Here is a 24,234-nt window from a genome sequence, read left to right on the forward strand (position 1 = left end):
CAGATGTTTCAATTTTTATTGCTAATCACTTGCCTCTGCAATGTTTCATAACTATTTTATCTAAGGCAAATTGAACGTCATTTACATGAACGTTATATTCATTTGCTGTAGCACGATACACAAATAGTCACATCACGTAAGCTTCAAACACGCAGCCTCATTTTATCGCCATCCAGATCTACTCTTCAATGCTTTCAAAGTTTTCTTCATGATCGGTGCAATTTCTTCAATAGCAACAAAACGAAGAGACCAGTTAGGATTACAGCTATGAGTGACTTAAAATGGTATTAGCATAATATTAAGCATATATTAATAGGCAGGTTAAAACAACTAAATTGATAATCTTAGGAAATTCCATTTACTTTTGATAGGCTTCTTTCCATCTTCAATCATGACACCTGAGCAAGAACTTCCAGTGTTGCCAGCAGGAATCAGATTTGATGATGTGTTATTTCTGTCTCTGCTTTCTGCAATCCTTGTTCTTTTAGAAAAAGGAAATAAGAAAAAAAGCTAGTATTTGATATCAACCTACTGTTTCCTCTGGCTCATTTTGGGAAAAAACCAAAACCCTGATCAAACACATTTAAGAGACTTTCTCTATTTCAAAATCATAAGATAATTCAGGTTAAAAGGGATCACAGGTGGTCATCTTGTCCATTTTCATTCTTGCATAAATTTTAGATTGTTAAGATTTTATTTAAAATTAAACTCTCAGTTTGTGACAGATCAAAGCGGTCAGCAATACTACTGCGATTCATAACACCCTGTGCTCTAGTTTGCACTCTGTGTTTATTTTCCTCTTTGAACACAGTTGAACTGCTAACTAGCTCTCCGACAGAAAATGAGGGCAAACTTAAAAGAACCAAATCTTGTGTAAGAATGACTAACTAGGAAAAGGCACAATAACTAACCCTAAATATCCAATCAACAGGACAAGGCCTGAGGCAAATTCTGATACCTCCTGCTAAAGACAGTTAAACCAACACAGCAACCACGTGTCAGCATGATGTCTCTGATCCGGACAGCCTTGTCCACCTCAGAGCCAGTCCCTGACATCTGCTGCCAGTGCTCACAATTCACTGTGCACTGAACTGAGAACAGCAGCCTGCTGGGGATCTGCATGTCTGCCTCAGGACCTTCTTAGCTCCTGCAAGACCAGCTTCTTACGTGAAAATTTCAGCTGTACCAATTTTGCAGCTTACAAAACCGACGGCTCAAAGCAATGAAGTTTAACTCATCGTGCCTAAACAAACCCTTGTTTCTCATGAAGGCAAAGCAATGACCCTCTTACGGCTTCTTTCACACAACACCAGTTCTTCCTAATTCATCATGCCTGAGGAAAAAAGTCTTGCAGGGCTTAGAGTATGTCATTCAGCTACTGGCACAGCGATTACTGGAGCAGAAAGGACATATACACTACTGTACTTGAATCATCTAAACTGGAAGGCTGGTCTGTCACAACACAGAATCAACCTCCCACAGAGCAACTGAAAGCAAAAGCCTAACTCAGAGTGCCTTAAGCTACTGCCTTGGTGGGGGATTATCTTTCTGCTGAATACAACAACAGTATGGAAAGAACCTTCTGGACCTCATCAGCTAAAAGTGCACTTATGAAAAGATATCTGGTAAAAAAGCTGACTTGAAGAAATTGCTACATGCAGGCTGTCATTCCTGCCCCATATCACCACCATCTTGAGCAGTAAGTCAAGGCTGTTCAACTAAGTTTCTGAAATTCAGAGGGGAAAAAAAAAAAAAAGGAAAGAAAACACACCAAACAAACAAACCCCAGTATTAAAAGTTCCTGATGTTCACTCTGGTCAGCTGAATTACTACAGGCAGCTGACTGAGATTTATTTTATCAAAGCAAGAGAACATGTGAAGCTACTAGGAAGGTCTATAAACCCAAAATATCAACAAAGGAATCTCCCCAGAATGTCAAGTGGCTTTAGTGTGATCTGGACAAAAAAACCAGCATCCACTCACACTCTAGCTGGGAGGGTAAATTCACAACTAACACTTTGGAGGAATGTGGAATGGCAATGCACACGCAGCACAGAGGCACACACAGCAGAGAGGCACACGATTTAAAAGACAAGTTAGTTTCTAGCCACTAGCCACTTAAAAAAAGGAAAGTAAACAGAGAGTTATTTAGAACTTCTAAATTATTTTGCAAGCAAGCTTTTCAAGTGACAAAACCACCCAAACTCAAATTAAAAGCATTGTACGTAACACGTACTTCTGTACAGGATGAAACCGGGTGACAGGTCCTGCTGTCCCATGGATTTCTTGCTGTCGGCGAATGTCCCTGGGTGGTTTTGCTGCACCGGTCATGTAAGCCATTTTTACTTGCCTGCCTAACACGGAAGCAAGGAGCAGAGGATATGTGACTTTTTATGCCATTTATATCCAAAGGTCTTTGCATTGTTGCTTAGGATCTTCAGTCTAACCAGTAAGGTAAGATTTGTCTAATGCATAATACTTGCAGCATACATGCTAATGCATGCATTTAGTTTTTCAGCAACTTTTAAATTAAGAACAGTGTTTGTTCTTGATGACTTCTAGAAGTTCAGCATTAGTCTTCCCTGCAAACAAATCACTAAACCCTACATATTGTCAAGAACAACAGAAGAGACCGGGTTTTGTAAGTGGAAGAGCTAACCACAGATTTTACCTTTTGGTTTCTCAGACTGAGCTGAAAGAATATTTTTTGTGAGCATCTTCAGTTTTTCTTCTCTCTGATTAAACAGCCTCAAGTACATTTCACGCCAAGACTCATATTCCAGGAGGCTCTCATTTTTAAAGTCTCTCTGGCAGTGTTTCTTCCACAAGTGGTCAGAGTCCTTTATAAACGTCTAATTTGAACACAAGATATCCTAAATCAAAGATTTAAAAACATTTTCAAGAGTACCTACTAGCTGAGCCTGCAGACGCAGCCCAAACCCTTGGTGGAGAAAGGTGCAGAACAAACCCCATCACACATGCCATCACAGGTACCCACAATGTGAAGTGTGGCAATACCATGCAGAGATACTGACTTCAGCCTAAAAATCCCACAGCTTCAAACAGCAGAGCCCTACACTGGAGTCAGTAAGCCATGCTTACAGTCTAGACTTGTGTTTATAGTACAGGCTCAGGCCACTCCAGCCCTCCACTTGAAGCACGCAGAGAAAAGGCTAACTTGCAGTACAAAGGGCTACACCCTCAGAGCCTCAATGTCCAAATGCATCAGGGAGCTGAAGTCCCAACAGCACACATACTAAATCTACCACACACATGAAATCTCACCCCAGCTACTTCCTGACTGGTATGCTTTGCAACCTTAACAGTTTGTAACTTAAACACAGTTGGTTCTATTACGACTTTCCCAGATATTTCAGTGGCAAATACTGTGATCATCTTTTTTTCTTTCTTATTTTTGGAAACAAAAATACTTTTCTATACACAGTCTTTCACTTACTTATCAGGAATAATTCTCCCAAATGTTTTAAATCCTGACACTTGAGAAAGGGAGTCTTGATAATGATAGCTTAATTCAGAGAAATTAGTATGCAAGACAGAAAGCCAGTGCAACCCGTGGAGTTGTGGAACTCTGTAGCTCCCTGAATTTAGCAAGGCAGAATTTACCAGATTATATTCTTCTATTCGAAACAACTGCTCTGGTGTGCAACGTGTTAGCACAGGTTCAAGAATTTCAAAGGGCACACCTCCTACTTCTTGTAGCACTACAAAAAAGTAGGTAAGGTACTTTCAGTGTCTTACTTATTTTACTCAGTGGCTAACACCACTCACCAAACAGTTTAAAAGTAAAAATACAAGTTAATTTTAGTAAGCACTAACAGAACTAAGTAAGCACTAACACTTTTTGAAGTCAGGCTATGAAAATATTTAGAAATCAGCAGTTCCACGCTGACTAGCAGTTATACTTGAGGATGGATAATGCATCTTTTTGAATAGTCATTTCCCCATCTTTACTGATGTGTACCACTCCCCCCCTCTGCCTATGCATGAAATAAAAGAATGTCTTGATCACTCATTCTAATTTATGTAAACAAACATTTTGGGTGGAGGGGAACAGCAGACTTTTTGACTTATAAATTTATAGGACATTACATTTTAAGTAAAATTGGAACTGGAAAAATTGTAAGCTGTCAAAAAGAAAACCCCTACAGTTTAGCACAGACATCAATCCCTTTTTAAGTGCCTTTCAACCTGCTCTGAGTCACTGTTTGCAGGGCAGGACAATGTATTTTAGTAGGCCTGTTGTTGGCATGGAGGGGGAAAAAAAAAATAAAAAATCGGATACACTTTCAGTCACAGCCTGCTACAAATCCCTTAAAGTACTCACAATCAATATTATTCTGAAGCACGCGGATGCACTGTTCATACAGTGTAAGCATCTTTGAAAGACAGACTGTTTTAGAGCCAGAGTAAACTTGCATTTTAGAGTTCAGTCTCCGTCCTGTGAATTGAACGGTCTCACTGACTTGCTGAGGTGCTTCCACAACAGGTGCTACAGAAGCTGCAAGCAAAACATCAGCAGGTTTTACAATGCTTTAAACATTCAGCTCTGAGATAAGCACAGCTGGTAGGACACGTTACCTTTTCTTGAAGTACAAAGTCATTGCATTACAGTTTTGGGGCCCTTGCACATATCATATCGCAGAAGTCCACTCACCATCACCTAACACCAAGACAGCATGTACACTGCAAGCGAGCTGCACCCACTCAAACCAGTCTTGTATTATTTAGCTCCAATCTACATGAGCTGTATTCATACTTGAGTAACAGCATAACCTATCTATAGCACCTTACTGGCTCTCCTAAGTCATCCTAGAGAAGCCAGAGGCTACAATAGCAGCGACGTTTCAAGACCCCAGTGGTATGAAACCACTGAAACCTCAGGAAAACTGATAGAGAAACCACTGGCAAGTTATGTCACCTACCTATAAAGCTTCTAGTGGTTCCTATGCCAAAACTAGACCAAGTGCTTCATATATTTATTTTACCTGAGACAGTTTCTACTAAGTCTATTCCTGTCTATACCTTAGACTAGGCAAAAAGATAAATGGGGGCTGTAGAACTACTACACAATTTACGCCTTCTCTACATCTGTGATAACCTTCCACAGTATTTCTTTACTCAGACAGCCATAAGGAAGGCTTATAATTCCCTTCAATTTCAACATGATTTTTACAGGTGAGAAAGTGAATGGGAAGCCCTTCTCTGCTATGGAGAGATGAGCTAATACAGTTTATTAGAAAAGGAGATAAAACATTTCTACAGAGAGCTGTAAAAACCCACAGCATTTCAATCTTGTATACTACTTACCTGTAAAGTCTGCAGCACACAGGGGAAATGAGTTTGAAATGCCTGTCAGAAATTTAGGTAGTGGAGTATTAAGAAGTTCCTGGAGGGATGCCACCTTAGCCTGTGCACAGTCAAAGCAACAATACTTCAACATTATAAATTTGGGTTTACAGAAACTTAAAATAAGCTAAAAAAAAAAAAAAAAACAACAAACCAAACCAAACAAAACCAAAATCCACCAAAACCCAAAGCCAAACAACCCTTAAGCAAACCCCAAACTAGGATAACTAAAATTATTTCTTTTCTGCACTAAAATTTACTCATAAGATATTTTTCAGTGTACCCTTTCATACTCTACTTAGCAAGACTATACCACAAAAGGAACTTAGTGTGACATCTGCAATTAGCGCATAGAAAGAGATTAAAGAACAGTAGTCAGTTAACAGGCTTTCAGATAAATCACTACAGAGGCAAGCAGTGAACGAGATAAACTGCAAGATGACAAAAGTACAATCCTAAAAGACAAGAAACAGCTTTACACCTGGTCCTATCGAGTCTCCTATATCATGCCTAAAATTTTCACAGATAACCCCTTAAAAAGGGATTTAAAGATGCAGCATTCTGTTAAGTATGGGTCCCTACAAACGTACTATGTGCAGTGTCAAAATTGGGTCTTAGGTGTCCTCCAATTTTAAGTCAGGTACTTACAGCCCAAAACTTGCATTGCCTGAACTTCATTTCAGTATCTTCAATAACTTTTCACAACTGCTTGAATATACAAGATTTTTCCTCAAACAGTTTAAGAGTATCATACACAAGCCTCTACATTAATACTTCTCCATTTGGAACAGAAGATACCACATTCAAATTGCAGATTTTCCACAATAAATAAAGCCTGAAGCTTTCACATCAAAGTGAAGATACCTCTAATTTTCAGCACGCAAAAGGTCTTAATTTAAAATGTCTAATTAATATACATTTTTAGATATACCTTGGCTCAGAGAAGCTACTCAAGCTTCCTACACTTCAAGGGACTAGGATAGCTCAGATTAAGAACATGTATAATCTAGTTTTATATGCAATACTTTGGTTTACCTCAATGCATTTAAGGAAGGTTCAGCTCCACTGCAAACCTTAAAGTTCACTATTAAAGGACCACATAATCTGACAAAAGGACTGTGCTGTACACAAACAGCTGCTGCAGCCACAAACCAGGCTGGTCAAGAATGGAAGAAGGGGACATCTTTCCAAAGGTAAATACCCTTGCACTTTGCAGGTCAAAAGCATATTAGCTGATATGAATCAAACACTATTGCAATATTTGAAATAATCCTAAAAATACTACTAAGTCAATTGCAAACCACCAGTATGCAATAAGCAGTCTTCCCCTCCCCCCAATTATTGTAATTACTGGTAATTGCAATGGATATATGAGAGTCACGCAATCTGTTCCTTAAAATAAATAGAGATAAATTTCACTGAAATTAAGAGTGCAAAGCACTTATTTATCTGCAGTTTATCTGCTATTACGTCAACCATGTAGCAGTTTACCTTTTTACTGGGAGTTTCTGATTGGTCACACTTGCTTTTTTTAAAGTCTTCCACTCTCTCTTCTGCATGAGAAAGTTTTGAGGTCTTTTGTAGTAACGAGCTGTTCTTCTGTTCATGGCACTTCTTTGGCCGTGCACCTGTAGAACCAGTCTTCCTCTTTCTTTTGTTAGTAACTTGATCATAATTAAGATAAGATTCAAAAGACATAGTAGGGGGCTCGAATTCCTCATCACTAGATAATTTGGCTTTGCTTTTTATGACAAGTTTTTGTTTTGGTTTCTTCACACATTTAGGACTTCTCTGTTCTGAAGTATCCTTACTAGGCTTTTCCTCCAGAGGTGATAAGCCTTTAGCAGCTGCAGAGGAATGCTGCTTTTCTGAAACTTTCTTGCTCTCTGTGGAGTTGCTCTCTTTGAACTCACTGTCTTTAGCCTGAGAATTGGTACCACAGGAAGCATGCTTAGAACCACTGCTGCTACATTCTTCATTATCACATTGTTTTGGACACTCAGAATCTGTACTTTTATGGGTCTTTTCACTACAAATATGCTCCTTATTCAACTTTTTAGAAATGGGAGTGCTGTTAGGACTTCTAAAGGCCAGTACAGATGCTCTGGACTTCTCTGAAGGCTTAATCTCCTTGGAAACAGAAGATTTTGTCTCACATTTTTCTTTTTCAGTATATTTTTTTCCTCTGTGACCACTGCAACAATAAAAAAAACCACCCATCCCATTGTATATCTGATGCTAAACTTTTAAACAATCTTTGTTCCTACATTAGTAAAACTAAAAGCATTAAATCACAGTATATATCAAAACACAGAACTGTGCTCTGCTGTGCTCTTATTTTTCCATTATCAGTACAGAACCCCAGAGAAGCCGTTCTTGGGTCCAGCACTGCTAAATATTGCAACAAGAATTGACAGCAAGACAAGTGGGGAGTAGGGACATAACCATCAGTCGAAAAACATGCCTGGCAGTATTATTTGCTTAAAACATGTTGGATACCACTTTTCATACAAGTTTCCCTGCATGCTTTAGAACACAGACATGGTGCTTGAAGTAACTACAAGATAGAATTTACCACATGTTCTGTAGGTGGTACAGATTACAACAGGTCAGCCTTTATGATTTGCTCATCACAGGTTCTGGTATTTTGCTTTCCTGTTGTTTGAACAACTTCAGATTTAATATGCATTATTTAGTCAAACTAATCCCTTGGCTTTCTCAACTGTCTCAAACTGTTGGAGGACTGCAAAGCATCTAAAGCAGAGTGAGCCCAGTCGTGGCAGTAGCAGCTGCTTCATTCAGAGAAGCAACTGCATTTCTTCAGTGTGACTCCTCCAGTATTAGAAGCCCCTCTCAGTCTACAAGAACATTAAAAGAAAACTCTCTATACGACTGTGGTAGTATATAACTGTATATAACGAAATCACTGGAGAGCTTCCTCATTTAACCACTACCTCTGGGAAGAAAGAGCAAGTTCCCCAATTTACTGAAGAAGTGCACAGCAGTGCCATCATTGGTTTAGTCCTGCTTGTACCAGCTGGGACCTAAGAACCTGTGCCAGTCAAAAAACCAGCTGAAGTCAGAGTGCTGACTGGATAATTGACCAATACTGGTCACTTTGATCTTTTTCGTCATATTTTATAGTGGCATCCTAATTTCTTCCATTCAATTCATGCATTTGTCCTAATGCAGATTTGTCCTTCCAAACACTTTCCTAAGCTTTCCAATCTCTATTTTTAAAGTCACACTATAGTATAATTAATTTTTAGGAAAAATGTTCACACCTACCTTTTCTTTTCTGTAGAAACAAGTATTTTCCATTGTTTTACCAGAGTTTTAGCTATATTCCCAACAGTGGCATGTTTCCTCAAACTGTTAACTGTTTTGCCTATGCCAGTTTCCTGTGGAAGATAATGCAAGAAAGATGGGCAGAATAAATCACAACTCTCATCCCAAACAAAACCTCTAAAACTGCTACAAACAGTATTAGCCTAGTAGTGAGGGCAGTCCTATGGCAGCTAAGGAAATAAACACTCTTTTTTACTGCAAATAGAACTGAAGGTTGTTATTTATAACCAAATATGAGGAACAAAATGTGGCCTTAATTCATAAAACTAAGAGAAGTAATTTTCCTCCATTAAACACACATCTTTCAGGAATGTCACTTATCACAAATGCTTATGCCCACAAAATGCATCCATTCAAATTTCCTTCAGGCAGTACCTTCTAGCATATGAGAGAGCATATATGCTGGACATGCTGTAACCTAAAATGCATCTCAACCAGTAGTATGGGGTACAGAAGTCAAAGGAGCAAAGTTATTTTCAAAATATCTTGTGCCTTCAAGTCTCACTCCAGTGTGTTTTATGTTGTTTAAGCAAAGCTATCTTGCAGTCTTTGAGTGTTTACAGAATCACAGGTGATTTTAATCTTGTATTATCAGCAAGCATCTCTGATTCACAAACTCTTCTTTGTAAGATGTGCACAAAATCTGGAATTCAGTAGGTTTGCTGCAACCTGTTAACGCTCTTGCTAACTAGTGAAGTGATACCGCCGTGAGGTCTGAGCAAGAGTTGTACACAGGCTACTCCTACATAAGCAGCTCAGCCCCTACAAAGGGCTTCTGTAAATTCACTTCAAGTGTATTTAGCTTATACATAATTGAACAATCTGATTTGGTAAGTCAGTTACTGCAAACAGATGGAATAAATCTGGTGGGACTATTTCATAAAGCTATTTACGTCCTTCGAATGCATTGAAAATATGTGGAGTCCTCAGCTGTAAGACATCTCCTCCTTCTCTTTGACTTTAAGGCTTCCATCAAAGTCTGACCCATTATAAAACATGCAAGTTTGCTGGGAACATGAATTGTCTGCAGAAACCCTGTGCCATTTTAAATAACTAATTGCAATACAAGATTATTTTGTTTTCCAATAAAAATACATAAATATTGCTGTATTCCAGTAGAAGTCTGCCTGTGTTTAGGAAGGCAAATGCCTTTGTCTCTTTGCCTGAATAGGTTAACAAAATGTCTTAATAATCATATTTTTCTACTACTCTTCAAAAAATTCTCTCACAAACCCCATATTTTTCTTCTTCCCAAAACACAGATGCATTGCTTATAATAACTAGAAGCTTCATAGACCAGTGCGATAATATCGAATATAAAATTTGACAGGATGTGGCTTGGGTGAGGATAAAAGTCACAAAAATCCTTACTTGGGATGCCTGCTCTTTAAATGCAAGAAACTAACTTTGAGCTGCTAATAAAAGACAGAAGAGTTAGACAACTGACCTAAAGAATGGTTCACCCTTATTTGCTTTGTCTTTAGCATTGACTGAAAGCAGTTTTGCAGTGAAAAGAAACCAACCCTGATTGGCCTTTATATGCCCAAGTCCCTGTTCAGTACTATCATTGACATAATACTGCATTTGTCCAGTTGGATGCCCAGCTTCAAGGAAATTAACCTAACCAAATCATGATATAGAGTCAAAATTCAAAAATTTAACATGTTCACCACCTCTACAATTGCAGACTCCTGACATTTACATAGGAATTCACTATGGAAGAGTTTAATATATCATTATTGATCACTTACCACTAGAATATCCAGTGATAAATCCAAATCCTGTAGTACCTTAAGTGTTGTTATGATCTGGAAGGAAACATTAGATTTATTGGTTTAAACAAATATTTGAAATTCTACTCTGTTCTTCTCATCCTCATTCACTTGTTTAATCCAAAAAGACTCAATAGTTTTAAAAGGAACACCCAGTATCTCCAGGAAAATGTAAGCACTCCTTTATTGCACATCAGGGCTGTTCTTGCAGTCTGTGCTGTGAACCAGTACAGTTCTGCCAACCCCCCAATTTCAGTAACACCAGAAAATCCAGTAGATAGCTTGAATTTACAATTATAGAGATTACAATAAATATCAATAATAGAGCAGTATGGGATACACATATATGCCACACTCCTCATGTAGCAGTGACCCTCTTTAGCCAAAAAACCGATAGAAAAGCAGCACTAGACAAAACTACCTAAAAAAATCAGCAAGTGTCACAGTCAGCAGCACTACTCCTTCATCAGCCCAGGCCAAGAAAGGACAATAGAGATGGTGGGACCCCAGATTACACAAAATAAGGTATTGAAAACATAACTGCAATCTGTACATTAACAAAATGAGCTCAAGTTAGAACAGCTGTTTTCTTTCGCACTGACGAAGTGTACACCAGTTACAAAACTCAACATTTCCATAAAAGAAGGAAAGGTTTTTTCAGATACAAAAGGCTCTTCTTCCTATGAGGATTTTTTAATAAAAAAAGTCTAATTTATAAGCAGAGTATAAATTTCCACAGCAACATAATCCAATTTTTTGGCAGTGGGTATACAGCACCCCGGGGTCTTGCAGTTGACCTTATCTTTGTGTTGTGGTTTAGGAATGGTATTCCCCAATTTAGTGTTCCCACTGAAACACCTCAAACTGCATGCATGAAGCTACGTTATGTAGACAGCAGAATTAATGTACAACTGAAGTAGCAGCATTTTGTGGGGCTTTCACAAAGCCTGGAATACTAGTTAAGTGTTTCAGATCACTGACACTTCTAAAGCAGTAACAGCAGCAAAGCAGACTACCCAGAAACCTTTTAACTACATTAACAGCTATACTAATTTAAATAACTGTCACTTATCACATTAGATTTTGCTTCTGAAATGGAATTGCAGGAGGTGGAAGAGGTACTAAAAAAACGAGTAGCCAACTTGAAAAAACAATTTACGAATTGCACTCCAGGGATATACTTCTCTACTGTTGCTCTAAGTTTCATTGTTCCTGTAATGCCTTAGAAGTAGAACCCCACACAACACTGAATTTCACTGTGTACAGTGGGCTCTATCTACATGCCTGGCAGGCAGTTCTTCTGTAAATCATCCACTCTGCAACAGTGCTTCTGAAACTAGAGAAGCACAGGAAAAATGCTCCACAGTCTGAGAAAACGTGAGAAAAGCTGTAACGGTAAGACATGCACCTAGGACCAGAGGTAACAAATCATTTCTCTCCCAAAAAGTTCAGCTAACTACAAAACAGTAGGATACCTACTAAAAAAAGGAAAAAAAAAAAAAAAAAAGAGCTTCCTGACCAAGATTTCAGAACTAGCACAAGGGCCATGTGAAGTTCTGCTTGTCTCCCATTTAGGAGTAAGACACTCCCCAAGAAAAATAATAATTGCTCACAATGTTAACATAGTTTCCAATGCTTGTGATAAAAAGTGAACTAACTTGACACTGATAATTTCATGAAAATAATATATATCCCCATTGATTTCATTTATTTTGCAATGAAAAAGGAAGTAACCCACTGCTGACAGGTTATATTGTGCTATATAACATGACTAGATACTCAATCACTGCAAACTACCGGGAATAAATCCCATAGGCCAAAAACAAACCTCTGTGTGGAAGAATACATTGAGACACAAAGAGAATAGGAGTTTTGAGTATTTCCTCTTGATGGGTTTTGGACTGATTCTTAAAACCAAGTTTATTTCAGAAGAAAAGATTCAGGAAGCAGGCAATTACTACTTATACAACTTTAAACCAACAGGCCATATTACAAAAGTACCTAGATGACAAGCATGTCTAAAAGCAGTCAACACATTTTAATAAAAGATAAAACTTTCAAAGTTTCCTAAACTAAAGACCACATTGTTCATTTTGGTTACTTGAAATGTATATCACATTTGGAAAATTAAGATAAACAACACTGTTTCATTAAAACAAAAAAACCCAAACCAAAACAAAGAGCATTTACCAGACACTCTGACAAGCTTTTTAGAAGTTATACTGATCACTTGAGAGCAGGGAACAGCTCAGGCTGCAGGGAAACCAGTCACTCTGCATGTATAGGACTAGTACAAGGCTCCATTTGCCTTGCTCTGTAACTGGACAAAGTAAATGACAGCTTCCAGCCTGCCAGTAGGAATCACATCTTCAAGCTCTTGGCATTTAGAATCAAACTTACTTTCAGACATGACCAGAAAATAAGCAAATTTAATTTGTGGCAAGCATCCGTAGCAGCAGAGAAACTTTCTATTTATCCTATTTGCTAGAGAGCTCCGATTTCTCTATCAAAGACTTAAAGCATAAGCTCTGATATCTGTCAGGCTTTGGTGATGACCACAGAAAAGTATACTGTGAAGCACAGACACAGAAAAGTTTTTCACTGAAACCAAAGTTTGTTAGAAACACAAACATTGCTATCATGATACGTATGTAGTGTACCATTACAATTATTGCATAAAATAAGGCAAAAAGAAAGTAATCTATCTGAAGTCTGTTCTAAGCAGGCCTTTAAAAACAAAAAGGAGACTGACTGTTGAGGCACCTTTCTCTAACCATCTTTCACCATAGCATTTGTGGCCCATCTGGCTCTTCTTGTCTCACTGGACTGGATCCAGTAACTTCTTCCCCCAAGTTCTTCCACATACATGCAACACATATGTAACCCTCCACTGGTTTTCAGACTATCTTACGTTGCATACCACTACCAGCTACATCTCATGGTAAAACTACTGAGACTGTGAAGTTTATAGAAAAATTATGAAGTTACCTGTTTATACAATTCCTGAACTATTCTACATAATTTCTAAATACTGATTCAGAAAGAATGATCAAAAACCTTTAGGATTGCTGGTTTTCCAATTAATGATATTCCAAGCAAACCCAAGACACAAATCTTTATGCAAACAGACAACAAAAGCAGAGCCCTATGGACAAACAGAGCTGGCACACACATACTGGTGTGAGACAAAAGCAGAAGTGACAATAGCAGCAAGAGCAAACAAAGATGCAGAAGAGGAGGGAAAGAAGGCTGGCACTTGGAAAGCAGAGGGCAGTGGTAATGAGCAGTGGGTAAGGACCCATGTGAGCAAACAAAATTTTCCAGAGTCAAAACTGAAAGCAAAGTAATAACAACAACAGATCCCAGGTGCACTGGGTTTGGTCTCTTCCCACTGCACCAGCGTTGCTCCATCATCCCTTATACGTGTGTTATACAGTCTTCTCATTTTTTCTATCTGAGCCTGGAACCTCAGGAAGGATGGGACCCATTAACAGGTTCCCAGGCCATCTGTAGTCAGGGGACTGAGTAAACATTTCATTACAGTAACTCTTTCCTATTTTCTGTCCTTCCTTCTGCACTCAGTAGCTGCTACTCTCTTTCAAAGAGATCCCTATGATTCTTTAGCTCATTCTCTTTTAAAATACAGCCTGTGAAATTCCACCAAGTCCACAAATTCTGGAAAAGGCACACAACCATTTGCCTAAAAAAAAATTGCCTACTTTGGTTTTCAACTATTAAATCTAGTTATCTCTTCCTGATAATTAAAGGAGCCTTCTTTCAATAATCTTATACAACATAGAAATAAACGTAAACATTAATCACACACTTCACCTTGGTTCTTTAGTTTCATTAAGTTATGCCAGTCATTCTCTGGCTGTCTTATTATCTTTCCAGCTTGGTCAGTATTGTTTTTAAAAACAGTCCTCAGAACAGGACATAATATTCCTGTAACTGTCCCTCTAATGCTGTATAGCAGTAATAACATAACCTTGCTAAGCTACCCAAAGATAGCATTTACTCCATAAGCCATTGCATTGTACTGCAATTTCATGCTCAACTGGTAATAGATCAGAGCTCCAAATCATTTTCTGAGTCAATGCTTTCCAAAATACAGTCTCCTATCTTGAATGACCTATATTCATAGCTCCTAGCTGTGACTTTCCACTGAGCCATGGTAAAGCATGTGTTGCTCAAATGAATGTAGCCTAGCACGTGATCAAATTTGGTTTCTAGAAAGGACTCTTCATTTGACACAAATTACTTCAGTATGTGTAGCATTTCCCTATAATGCTTGCGGTCTTCTAAATTAAGAAAGAGTTGAGCAGCATCATGTCAGGAACAGATGGATAACCAACCTCCATTTCACCCCCCCCAAAAAAACCCACCACAAACCCACAACCAAAACCACAAATCAACGTTGTTTCCTGATGAGGTCTGGTACTTATTTTTGGTAAGTGCAACTGAAATCAGTTTTATGTATTACATCAGGTCCATGACACTGATACTGTAATCGGCATTGCACAGAAGCAAGTCAAATGTCTTGAAACTTGCATATATTTATGACAATTACTGTCAGCTGAATACAATTTGAGATAAATTTGGCAGAAGGTATCTACATAATGGCTCACTGAGTGGCATGGATCATGGTACCACCCTTCAATTCTACATTAGTAAGACTTTTCACACAACATCATGCAGCTGCTCAACACATTCCTTTATGATCAACATCAGTGAAGACCATTTCACTGACCTGTATAAACAACAGCATAGTATTTTTTTCCTGTATCTTCATTAGAACCTTGAGCATCACTCAATACCTATTCTTTGTTAATTCTCTGAAAACTCACTTAATAGCTATCAAACCTCACACATTAAGAAGTTTCGACATGAACAACTGATGTTCTGCATCTTCCCTGGTTACTATCATATCAAAGACTATTCAACAATTATTAGAAAGTCCCAAGACAAATATTATTCTTAGTATGGAACAGAAATATTTAACAACACCAGCACTTGCCTAATATTGATTTGTTATTCTTTCCACACATACCTAGAACTTTCCTCTTTGCCTTTAAAGATGCTAACCACATTTCTATTACTAGATTTAGCTTCTGTTAGGAGTGCATTTCACGACTGCTATCAGTTTCTCACTTTTCCTACCACTCCTTAGGCCCTTGTTATTGTAAATATTTCCATTTCACTAAACACAGTTTTACCAGGGACAGCAGAAGTGCTGCAGCACCACCACTAGTCACATTTTATGCAGCACCTACTTGCAGTCACGCTGCATAAAAACAGATCGTCTCTTCTCTTAACAAAACCAAATCTGCCAGAACTATTCTCATTTTTCACTGGAGCTGAATGTGTTCTGAAAGTTATTGTTTTGGGATTACTTAAAAATTAATTACCTCTAGAATTGCTTCTTTCTTTTGCTTTGCTATCTCGTGTTCAGAATAGCATATCAACACCAATCCAATGTACTAAAAAATTCAAACACTATAATATCTGATAATTTCTGTCGCACAGGAAGAAATCGTAGGTTCACTGAACTGCAAATTAAAACCTCTGAAGAAGCACCAGTACAGATATTTGCATTTTAGACAGATATTATCTACAGCACTGCCATTCAAGTAGATAAACCTTATTGGCTAAGAAAAATCAGTATTTCCTCTATATGCATAAATACACACTTTAAAAACACACTCCAGGTATGATTCATAGGTAAGCTTTTCAAGTTCATTAGCTACCAAATACAATGCAATTTCCACTGCTGCCCTCTGTCTCTAAATACTTGCACAAACTTGTATCAAGTTTTGATGCCTTTGAAACCCATCAAGGCAAACGTGTTTTATTTTCAAAGCAAATGTGACCCTCAAAAAACCAAACAAAAACTACCCTACTCTTTTAATACACCTTCTTTAGTCGAATATGATGTATTCGTAAAACACTGAGGCCAATTTGGCACATGCTGCTTTGTTTCCAGTTCCTTCGAAGTCCAGGCTGCTGCTCAGAGAATGGTCCGTGCCTTCGTCCCCCTGTGCCGATCTCCCTGTCCGCCTCTGTGTTCCTCCAGCGTCCCTCTCTGCCTCCAATGTCCCCGTCCGCCTCTCTGTTCCTCCAGTGTCCAGCACAGCTTCAGCAGCTGCTCTAACCCAGCTCCCCACTGATGTCTGCGTGCTTTAAGTGTTCCTTATCCAGTCCTCGCAGCTACTGAGCAGCCTGGCTACCCTACCGCGGGTGTATCATTCCTTCCAGAGATAGGAACAGCTTTGTTCTTCTTGCACCGAGAAGAACAACCAGGCAGGGTGTGAGAGCCCCCGCTCCTCCTGATGTGCACCGTTAAAACAAAGCAGAAGCACCTTTTTCCCCCAGAAACTCTTATGAACACAGTGATTATCAGCCCAGCTCCTCTGTTTTGCTCTCCTGGTCGGGTACCTCCGCAGGCTCTCGCGCGCAGCCCAGCCGCTCCTTCAGCTCCAGCACCCTCCCCGCCATGGAACCGGGACGGGCGCTCCGCCCCTCCGCCATGACAGCGGCACCGCTCCAACCCCGCCCGGGCGGCTGCGCTCCCGCTCGCCCTTCTTGTACCCGCGCCTGCTCCGCCATAGGCGGCTCCTCCCAGCCGGGCTGGTTGCCGAGAGCTGCGGCCGACCTGGCTGTTCGCTACCAGTCTCTCAGCAGTAATGATAATGAGCGTGTGCGTTGCTCTGCTCTGCCTCGTTAGGCGCCATTTGAATACACAGTGGTACTGAGCAAGCACGACCGTGGTTAAGGTGAGCCCGTGGAGGTGAGTCGGGGGGATCACCAGCCTGCCCCAAGGCACGACATGGCGCGCACTGTGCCCCTGCCGAGGTGTGTCCATCGGTGCGGCCGTGCGGCCGCGGGAGCAGCCAGGAGCGGTCTCTGGGATTCACTGTCAGTGTCAGTCACTGGTTCGTGCACACCTGTCCTGTTACCTGCAGGTGATGACAAGGTCTGTGGCACTCTGGTGTCCATGCGTGGCTGGGAGGCTATTCTGTGGCACGATGCCTCGTGTACGGGGTAGCATTGTCAAGCCATGAAGACGTGACTGGCACCCACTGCAGTCCTCACTCGGCTGAGGAGGACATCCTTTTCTTTTGGTCCTGCCTTATTTACAGCCTGATGGCTAATGCTTTTTGCCTTTTTTTTTTTTTCCTTTTTTCCCCCTCCCCAGGAGGACCGATCACTTTTGGGCCCTGCATGGCTCCCCTGTGGATTACCTACTAAGCACGTGTCAGGGAATCGGTCTTTGGTGCTGTTTGAACTGCGCATCTGAAACGGGATCTCCGCGGTGGAGCTTCCCGGGGCTGAGCACGTACTTGAAAGATTCCAAACTGAATGAGTTCTTCCTAAAAAAAACCTGTGTCTTTGCAGTATTTCCTAGGAAGTTAATGAAGATGTAACTAAAATAGATACATAGAACACCTTTCACTCTTTAAAGTGGTGTTTGGGGAAAGTGCTAAAAAAGTGTATCCAGTCTGAACTACAGGGGAATTTAAATAGGCAGAAGTCTGATATTTTGCGTTAGGTTACTGCTCTTGCAAAATAGATCTTATTGTAGCTTGGCACAGTGTATAGTAAATTCATCAGTAGAGAAACCAAAATAGCTGGTACAGCAATTCAACAGGTAGAGAACTCAAGTTGGACATGGAAAAAATAAATACAGGTCCTGATGCACACCAGGTCTCCAGTTTCCATGCTCATATTTTTACTTTGCAGAAATAATTAACTCATCTTCACAATATGGCCTAAAATTAGGCCATTCACAACTAGTTACTCTTCAGTTTTCTGGCCCAAATAGTATAAAATTATTTATATAAAGTGGCATTTATGGAGAAGAAATCTTCAGAGAAATTCAGTCCACACCAGCATTATGATTAAAGTCATTGTTGAGTAGGGAAGTTGAGGCTCAGATTGTCGTATGTATTATGCGATTGAAGCTGGAATTTCCCTATGTTGTTTGAAAGCCTTAATTATCAAATTACCGGGTTTCCTGGGATGAGGAAAATATCCTTGCTGCCCAATTATTCTGAAAGATCATGATTTCATGACAGTGAAGATGACATTTAAAATCTTAAAAGCCTTCTAGAACAAGAAAAATGTTTCTAGCCCAGATCTAACTGTGGCATTTTTCATATCACCTGTCATAACTGTCAGAGGAAAGAATTCCAAGTTTACTCAGTCTTTCAAAACTGCAGCCTCATCATTATGAGGATTTGTTTGTTTGGCATCGGTGTATGATTCCTTTTAGCAAGAAGTGGGGTTGCCATACACACAAATATAGCTCCGAAAATTGCTCTGACAGTACATGCTCAAAAGCTGTGTTGTGCCATCAGCTCTGCTCCAAGGCTTGCAAATTCTCTTCTCATCCCTAAGGTCCTCTCCATGCCCTACTGCCAGTGCTTAGTGAGTTTCCAAGGAAAGATTGAAACCAGAAAGAGAAACAGGCTTTGGACAAGCTAAAGAGAAGAGCCAGGTGAGAGTTTCAGGGGGTAAATCAATGCAATAGTCTTGGCAGGGCAAAATTAGGCAATGAAGTGGGAGCAAGTGATTGAGTACGGGGGAAGGTCTGAGTGACCCACTGGGCGTGGATGTCTTGCTGAACACTTCATTTCACCTTCTGTGAAATCAAGCCCTGTGCATTTGTTTCTAAGCAGTAGTAGTTTGTACATTTATTTAGCAGCTTAAAAAGAAAACACAAAACACATTTCTATTTCTTTTTTGAAAAAACTGCAGTGCCCACTGAAATTCGATCTGCTTTCACAGTTATCTCCAGTCTGCATAAGGAGCTTCACCCATCCTAAAGGCATTACTGGTGTGATTACTCAGTACCTTCAGATTAGTGCATCTAAAGATATTTTTCATAACTATTTATCATAGAGAACTAAATATGGGCTTTGAGGGTATGTGGTATTTAGCTGAGCAAACATAAACTGCTCAGAGCAAACAGAACAGTCATAATCTAGAGCTAAGCCTGAGTTTTATTAACATCTTTAGTTGGCTAAATGGTCGTGGCTGTAATGCTTGTGTTCCACCAACAAACCAGAGCATGCTGACTTCAAAGAAAAGGCTTTACATTTCCAGAAAATTGCTTGTGCATGGATTAGAAAAGATGGTTATAATTGCCTTAAGGCCTGTCTTTGCTGATACAAGAACTTTCCCCTATTGTTGATTCTGAGTCACGCACATGGAGCAAATAATACCAATTATTCTTGTTCATTGGGCTGAGAACAAATCTCTTGAAATGTTTCCACTTTTTACCCCTAAAATGTTAAAACATTACTACACGACCTGCTACTGCTGCATGGATTGATAGTATTGTCCTTAGTCACTCATAGAGACCAGTTGATTACGAAAAAAATGAAATTTTTCCCCGAGATTCACTCATACCTAAAAGTATGCATCTTGAGAGGCTCAAGATATTGTCAAAAAATATAGTACCCCCTCTTTTAAGTGAGAAGACAATTAATAACCTGATTGCAAGGACTTCAATCAATATAAAAACATTTTATAGTAATTAATTTCTATGCCACTTGAAAGGAAATAAGCAGAAAGACAACATTATCTTCAAGATATAAGGGAAACAATGTTAAGAATATCTGAAAATTAAAAAGCTTATTAAATCAAAGTTTGATTTTAAAAACTATTTTTTTAGGTAAATGTGTATATGTATAATGTATTATATATTTTATATATAATATATTTTATGTACATGTATAATGGATATATATGTATGGTTTGCATTATGCAAATGATTTCTCAACCTGGTAGTAGTTATTTTTAAAAGACTTTATTGTGTGCTAATTAATGGAAAATAAGAATGAGTAACCCCAAGACCAGCTTACATGCCACATAATATCCAACTGCCCTATCAGTTGTCCTCTGAAGACCAAATAACATACAACCAAAGTTTCAGAACTATGTGAGATGTTTATTTTGTCAGTTTTAGTACATTGAGATGTTGACTCATGCCCCACAAGATGGTTATCTCTATACTGCCCAGCTCAAAGCATGGTTGGTATTTTCTGGAAATTATAAATTGTTTTTGTCCTTTCAGTGAGGATACTTCCCCATTGTCATTTCTGTTGTTTATTCAACAGTGAACCATATAAGGATGTTGGAAACACATTTGTAGAGACTAAATAAGACTTGAATTTATTTTACAATGTGCTAGTAATTTTAAAGATATCACATAAAAATTAGAATAATGTTTTATTTTCTACATAGCATGGTAGTGTATTCATTTTGGAGAAGTGTCCCCTTCATTAAAAAAAAAATAACCACACAAACCTCACTGAAAAATAACAAAAGAAAAAAATATATTCTTTCTCTGAAAAATACTGGCTTTCTAGGACATCTTAAAATTATAAAAATTTATACAAGTCTTGGCATGAGCTGTTAGACAAGGGAACACTGAATAACTCAGGTTCACTAGTACATGTATATTTGGGAGTATTGTTTTAGAAATATGCCTTGTACCTACAAAAACTAATTTTTTACAAGGTCTTAAAACTCGTGAAGTACAGTTCGAAATATATTCTTTGTGTAAAAATCATTATAGCTGATCCTTTAAGGCAGAGCTTCAAAAACCTTAAGGGTAGTTGTCCATGTAAGGAATTTTATAATTAGATTGAACTGGTAAATTAAAATATATTGAGATGTGTTAAGATGATGATAAATATCATCATACATATTAAATTAATGTTACAGTTAGTTATATTTTTGAGGCAGGAGGAACCTACGTATGAGAAAAAGACATAGTAAGTGGAGACTCCCTTTTTACAAGGAAACACAAGGAAAAGATGGGGGGATGAGTACAGGTTACTGCTGGAGTGATTATGATTTGACAGAAGAGGAAAATTTTTCACAATGAGAACAGTCACTGGAATAATATCCTCAGGGAAGTAAGTGGTGGATTCCCCAACACTGGACACTTTTAAGATTCACTTAAAGAGTCTGCTGGGCTATCTTGTCTACACCATGCTTTTGCCAAGAAAGGTTGATCCTTGGAGTTCCTTCAAACCTGGTACTCTGTGATTCTATGAAAATACGGCTTTGTCCTTAATTTTTCACAGCTGTGGCCCTATTTTTCGAAAGGAAAACTGGTTGTTGCTTTTGGGAGGGCTTGGCTTTATGTCCCTCTCCTTCACTCTCATTTCACACATTTGACTGCCTATGTTCCCTATTCTGTTTTTTTCATTTTTATCTTGTAATGTTTTGTAATTCCACCAGCACAGTAATGCCGTTTTGTTCAAGATGACAAGTGTTATTTTGCAGCAGTTGTTGTAAAAGCTCATCCAAGCCTGGAGGCAACCAAATAAATCTGTAAGATTAAGTATTATACAAAGTACAGCCAAGAGAAAGTCATCCTGTTCTCTGTCTTCCACTTCTCCCAATACCCTTCCCTTCCCATGCAGTCACTTGCACCCTTTTTATCTCTCACATGTGGAGGTTTGGCTTTTTATTATTCCTGAAGTTGACTGCCAAGGAGGTAGAGGTAAATTATTCCAATGTATGGCATAACCCACAAGTTATCTTGTTGAGAGACAGAAGATCAAAGTTCACATCTCTCTGCAAATGTTTCAGGGGATGTGAGCCAGTATCCTTGAAAGCCAAGGCAATTGTTTAGGAAGCAGCAACCTAACTCCTTGAAACAGGACAAAACAAGACATGGCTGTGAGCCCCATCAGCTGATCTCCTTTCCTCTGCCCAGAGTTAAGCGCAGAAAACCTAAGAAAGTCGAACTTAAGTACCATGTTTTCCTTGGCATTTCCTGGTGGTTATTTTAGGTTATAGAATAATGTGATCATATAATGGCTTTTGAAAAGACCTTCCAAGATTATCTAGCTCCAAACCCTCTGACATCTGCCAGACCAAGTTGCTCAAAGTCCCATCCAACCCAGCCTTGAACACTTCTAGGGATGGGGCATCCACAGCTTCTCTAGGCAACCTGTGCCAGTGCCTCACCATCCTCATCATAAAAACTATCTTCCTTATATCCAATCTAAACCTGTCCCTCTCCCTAACCATACTGGCTTTCATCCAGGCTCCCAGCTTTGAGTAGGGGAACCCAGTGGCTCACCCTACACTTACCTGAGACAATTACTGCCTGCTGTGGAACACCTTCCCTTCCCTTCCCTTTCCTCCCCTGTACCTGTGCATTTGCAGGGTCCAGGCTTGTACTCTGGATTTCCAGTGGCCAAGCAGTCCAGGAAAGCTGAGCTCCTGTGTCTGGGCAGAGGCAGGGAGCAAGGCATGGAGAGGAGGGGTCATTTTAAAGAGCACTCGAGCGCAGGCTCCAGTCTCCTTTGCTCGCTGTGACAGCAAAGTATCTCATTGGAAACCACAAGCTGGGACTTACCAAGTGGCCTCTGACCTTTCTCTCTCTTTTTTACCACAATTCCTCACTTTTTGTGTTCGCATTTTCCAAGGAAGACGCATTTTCACTGACAGCTTCTTGGACAGCTCTGGAACAACATTTTTCTGAGGAGGGTAAGGAGTTTTTAACTCCTCTGTTTGATAGTATTTAGAGGGTAACATTTTAAGGGGGGGAGAAGTTGGTTGGTTGAAGGCATTGTTTTGGGATCCCAAGTAATATTTGGCATGAGTTGTTCTTAAGTTAAAATAAATTAAGTGAAAGCAAATAGAAAACCAAATCACCCAGGGTTTTCAAAATTAAGTAACCTGGTTTTATTATAGGATCACTTTATTTGTTTCACTGGGCTTGCATGTCCTGTCACTTTTAGTGCTTGTACACTATACTGGCTGATGAAATTTATGGTGATGAAAAAATGTTTTTCAAGAAAAAACTTTGGGTAGTAAGCATTTTTGAACAGAGCTTAAAATGCCATGTATTTAAATGAGTTCTGCAATGATGCAGTGAGGCAATAAACATTAAGTGCTGCATGTATTGAAAATTTTAAGTTATGAGTCTCTAAAAATACTTAGAACAACAAGATACGAGTGCCAAAAGAATATGCCCTTGCCAGCTTTAAAGTTGCGTCTATTAATACGCAAAGCTAAAACTCTATGTAGAACATACAAAAACATCCAGAAGTTTTGTTTTCCTTTTTTTCTATGCGAACAAATATACACGACACTTGCAACATCGCAGGTTTTTTGCAACAAAAGCTGTGTTAAACAACCAAGTATTCTAAAACACTAGCTATACCTTCAACTGAACCTGTCTTAAAATGGCAAGCTGCTGGGAGGTTGCTATTCTGGGACATGACTCTGATAGGTCTCAACAGATGCAGCTCCTGGAATGCAGCCGGAGCAGGGGGAGCCGGGCAGCAGCTGACCCCTGCGCTGGCACACTGACATATCAGGGATCGCAGCTCACGTCAGCACAGGCTGACACTGATACTTTGGGCACACATGGCTTTCTCCCTTGCCTGCTCTGCACATGGTCATCACCCAGCAGCAGCAGCAAAAAACTCCTGGTGCTCACAGGCAGCAACCATTCCTTTCTATAATTAAATTATCATTTTGTTACATGCTTAAGGAAGAATTGATGCGCTGAGATTCTAGACTGAAATATTACTGAAGTCTGTTTATTATCTACAATAAAACTGTAATCAATTATCATTAATTAGCATTTCTTCATGTTCTGGGTTTTATGACTGCAAGGATCGCAAAGAAAATTAACATGTAAATTGTTTTAAAATCAGTGAATATATTAGAGATAAATGCTATATTTGCATCTATTTGAATGCTGATCTCCGCA

The 24,234-nt window shown here is 39.3% G+C and overlaps 2 protein-coding genes across 6 annotated transcripts in view; one reads left to right on the plus strand and one right to left on the minus strand.

Moving 5' to 3' along the window:
* Positions 1 to 37: 37 nt before the first annotated feature.
* On the minus strand, positions 38 to 17,160 carry LOC113990102 (elongin-A-like). Its single transcript, XM_027725221.2, has 11 exons — positions 16,923 to 17,160; positions 10,467 to 10,523; positions 8,656 to 8,768; positions 6,859 to 7,561; positions 5,329 to 5,428; positions 4,346 to 4,519; positions 3,625 to 3,722; positions 2,672 to 2,852; positions 2,237 to 2,354; positions 363 to 481; positions 38 to 224 (listed from the first exon to the last, which is right to left on the minus strand). The coding sequence occupies exons 1-11, from the start codon at positions 17,091 to 17,093 to the stop codon at positions 163 to 165; spliced, it is 1,896 nt and encodes a 631-aa protein (XP_027581022.1). The 5' UTR covers positions 17,094 to 17,160; the 3' UTR covers positions 38 to 162.
* Positions 17,074 to 24,234, plus strand: part of KLHL31 (kelch like family member 31) — a 17,241-nt gene continuing 10,080 nt past the window's right edge. Inside the window, exons 1-3 of one of the 5 annotated variants that reach the window (XR_005563355.1) lie at positions 17,074 to 17,274; positions 17,683 to 18,984; positions 19,275 to 20,163. The gene's annotated coding sequence lies outside the window, so the exon portion shown is untranslated. Of the gene's footprint in view, positions 17,275 to 17,682; positions 23,001 to 24,234 lie in introns of those variants that run through there. The other 4 variants (XR_005563353.1, XR_005563354.1, XM_027724935.2 and 1 more) reach the window with 4 other exon arrangements.

Source organism: Pipra filicauda, unplaced genomic scaffold, assembly GCF_003945595.2.
Source record: "Pipra filicauda isolate LSUMZ 115617 unplaced genomic scaffold, ASM394559v2 scaffold200_size1382263_pilon, whole genome shotgun sequence".
NCBI classification, from domain to species: domain Eukaryota; kingdom Metazoa; phylum Chordata; class Aves; order Passeriformes; family Pipridae; genus Pipra; species Pipra filicauda.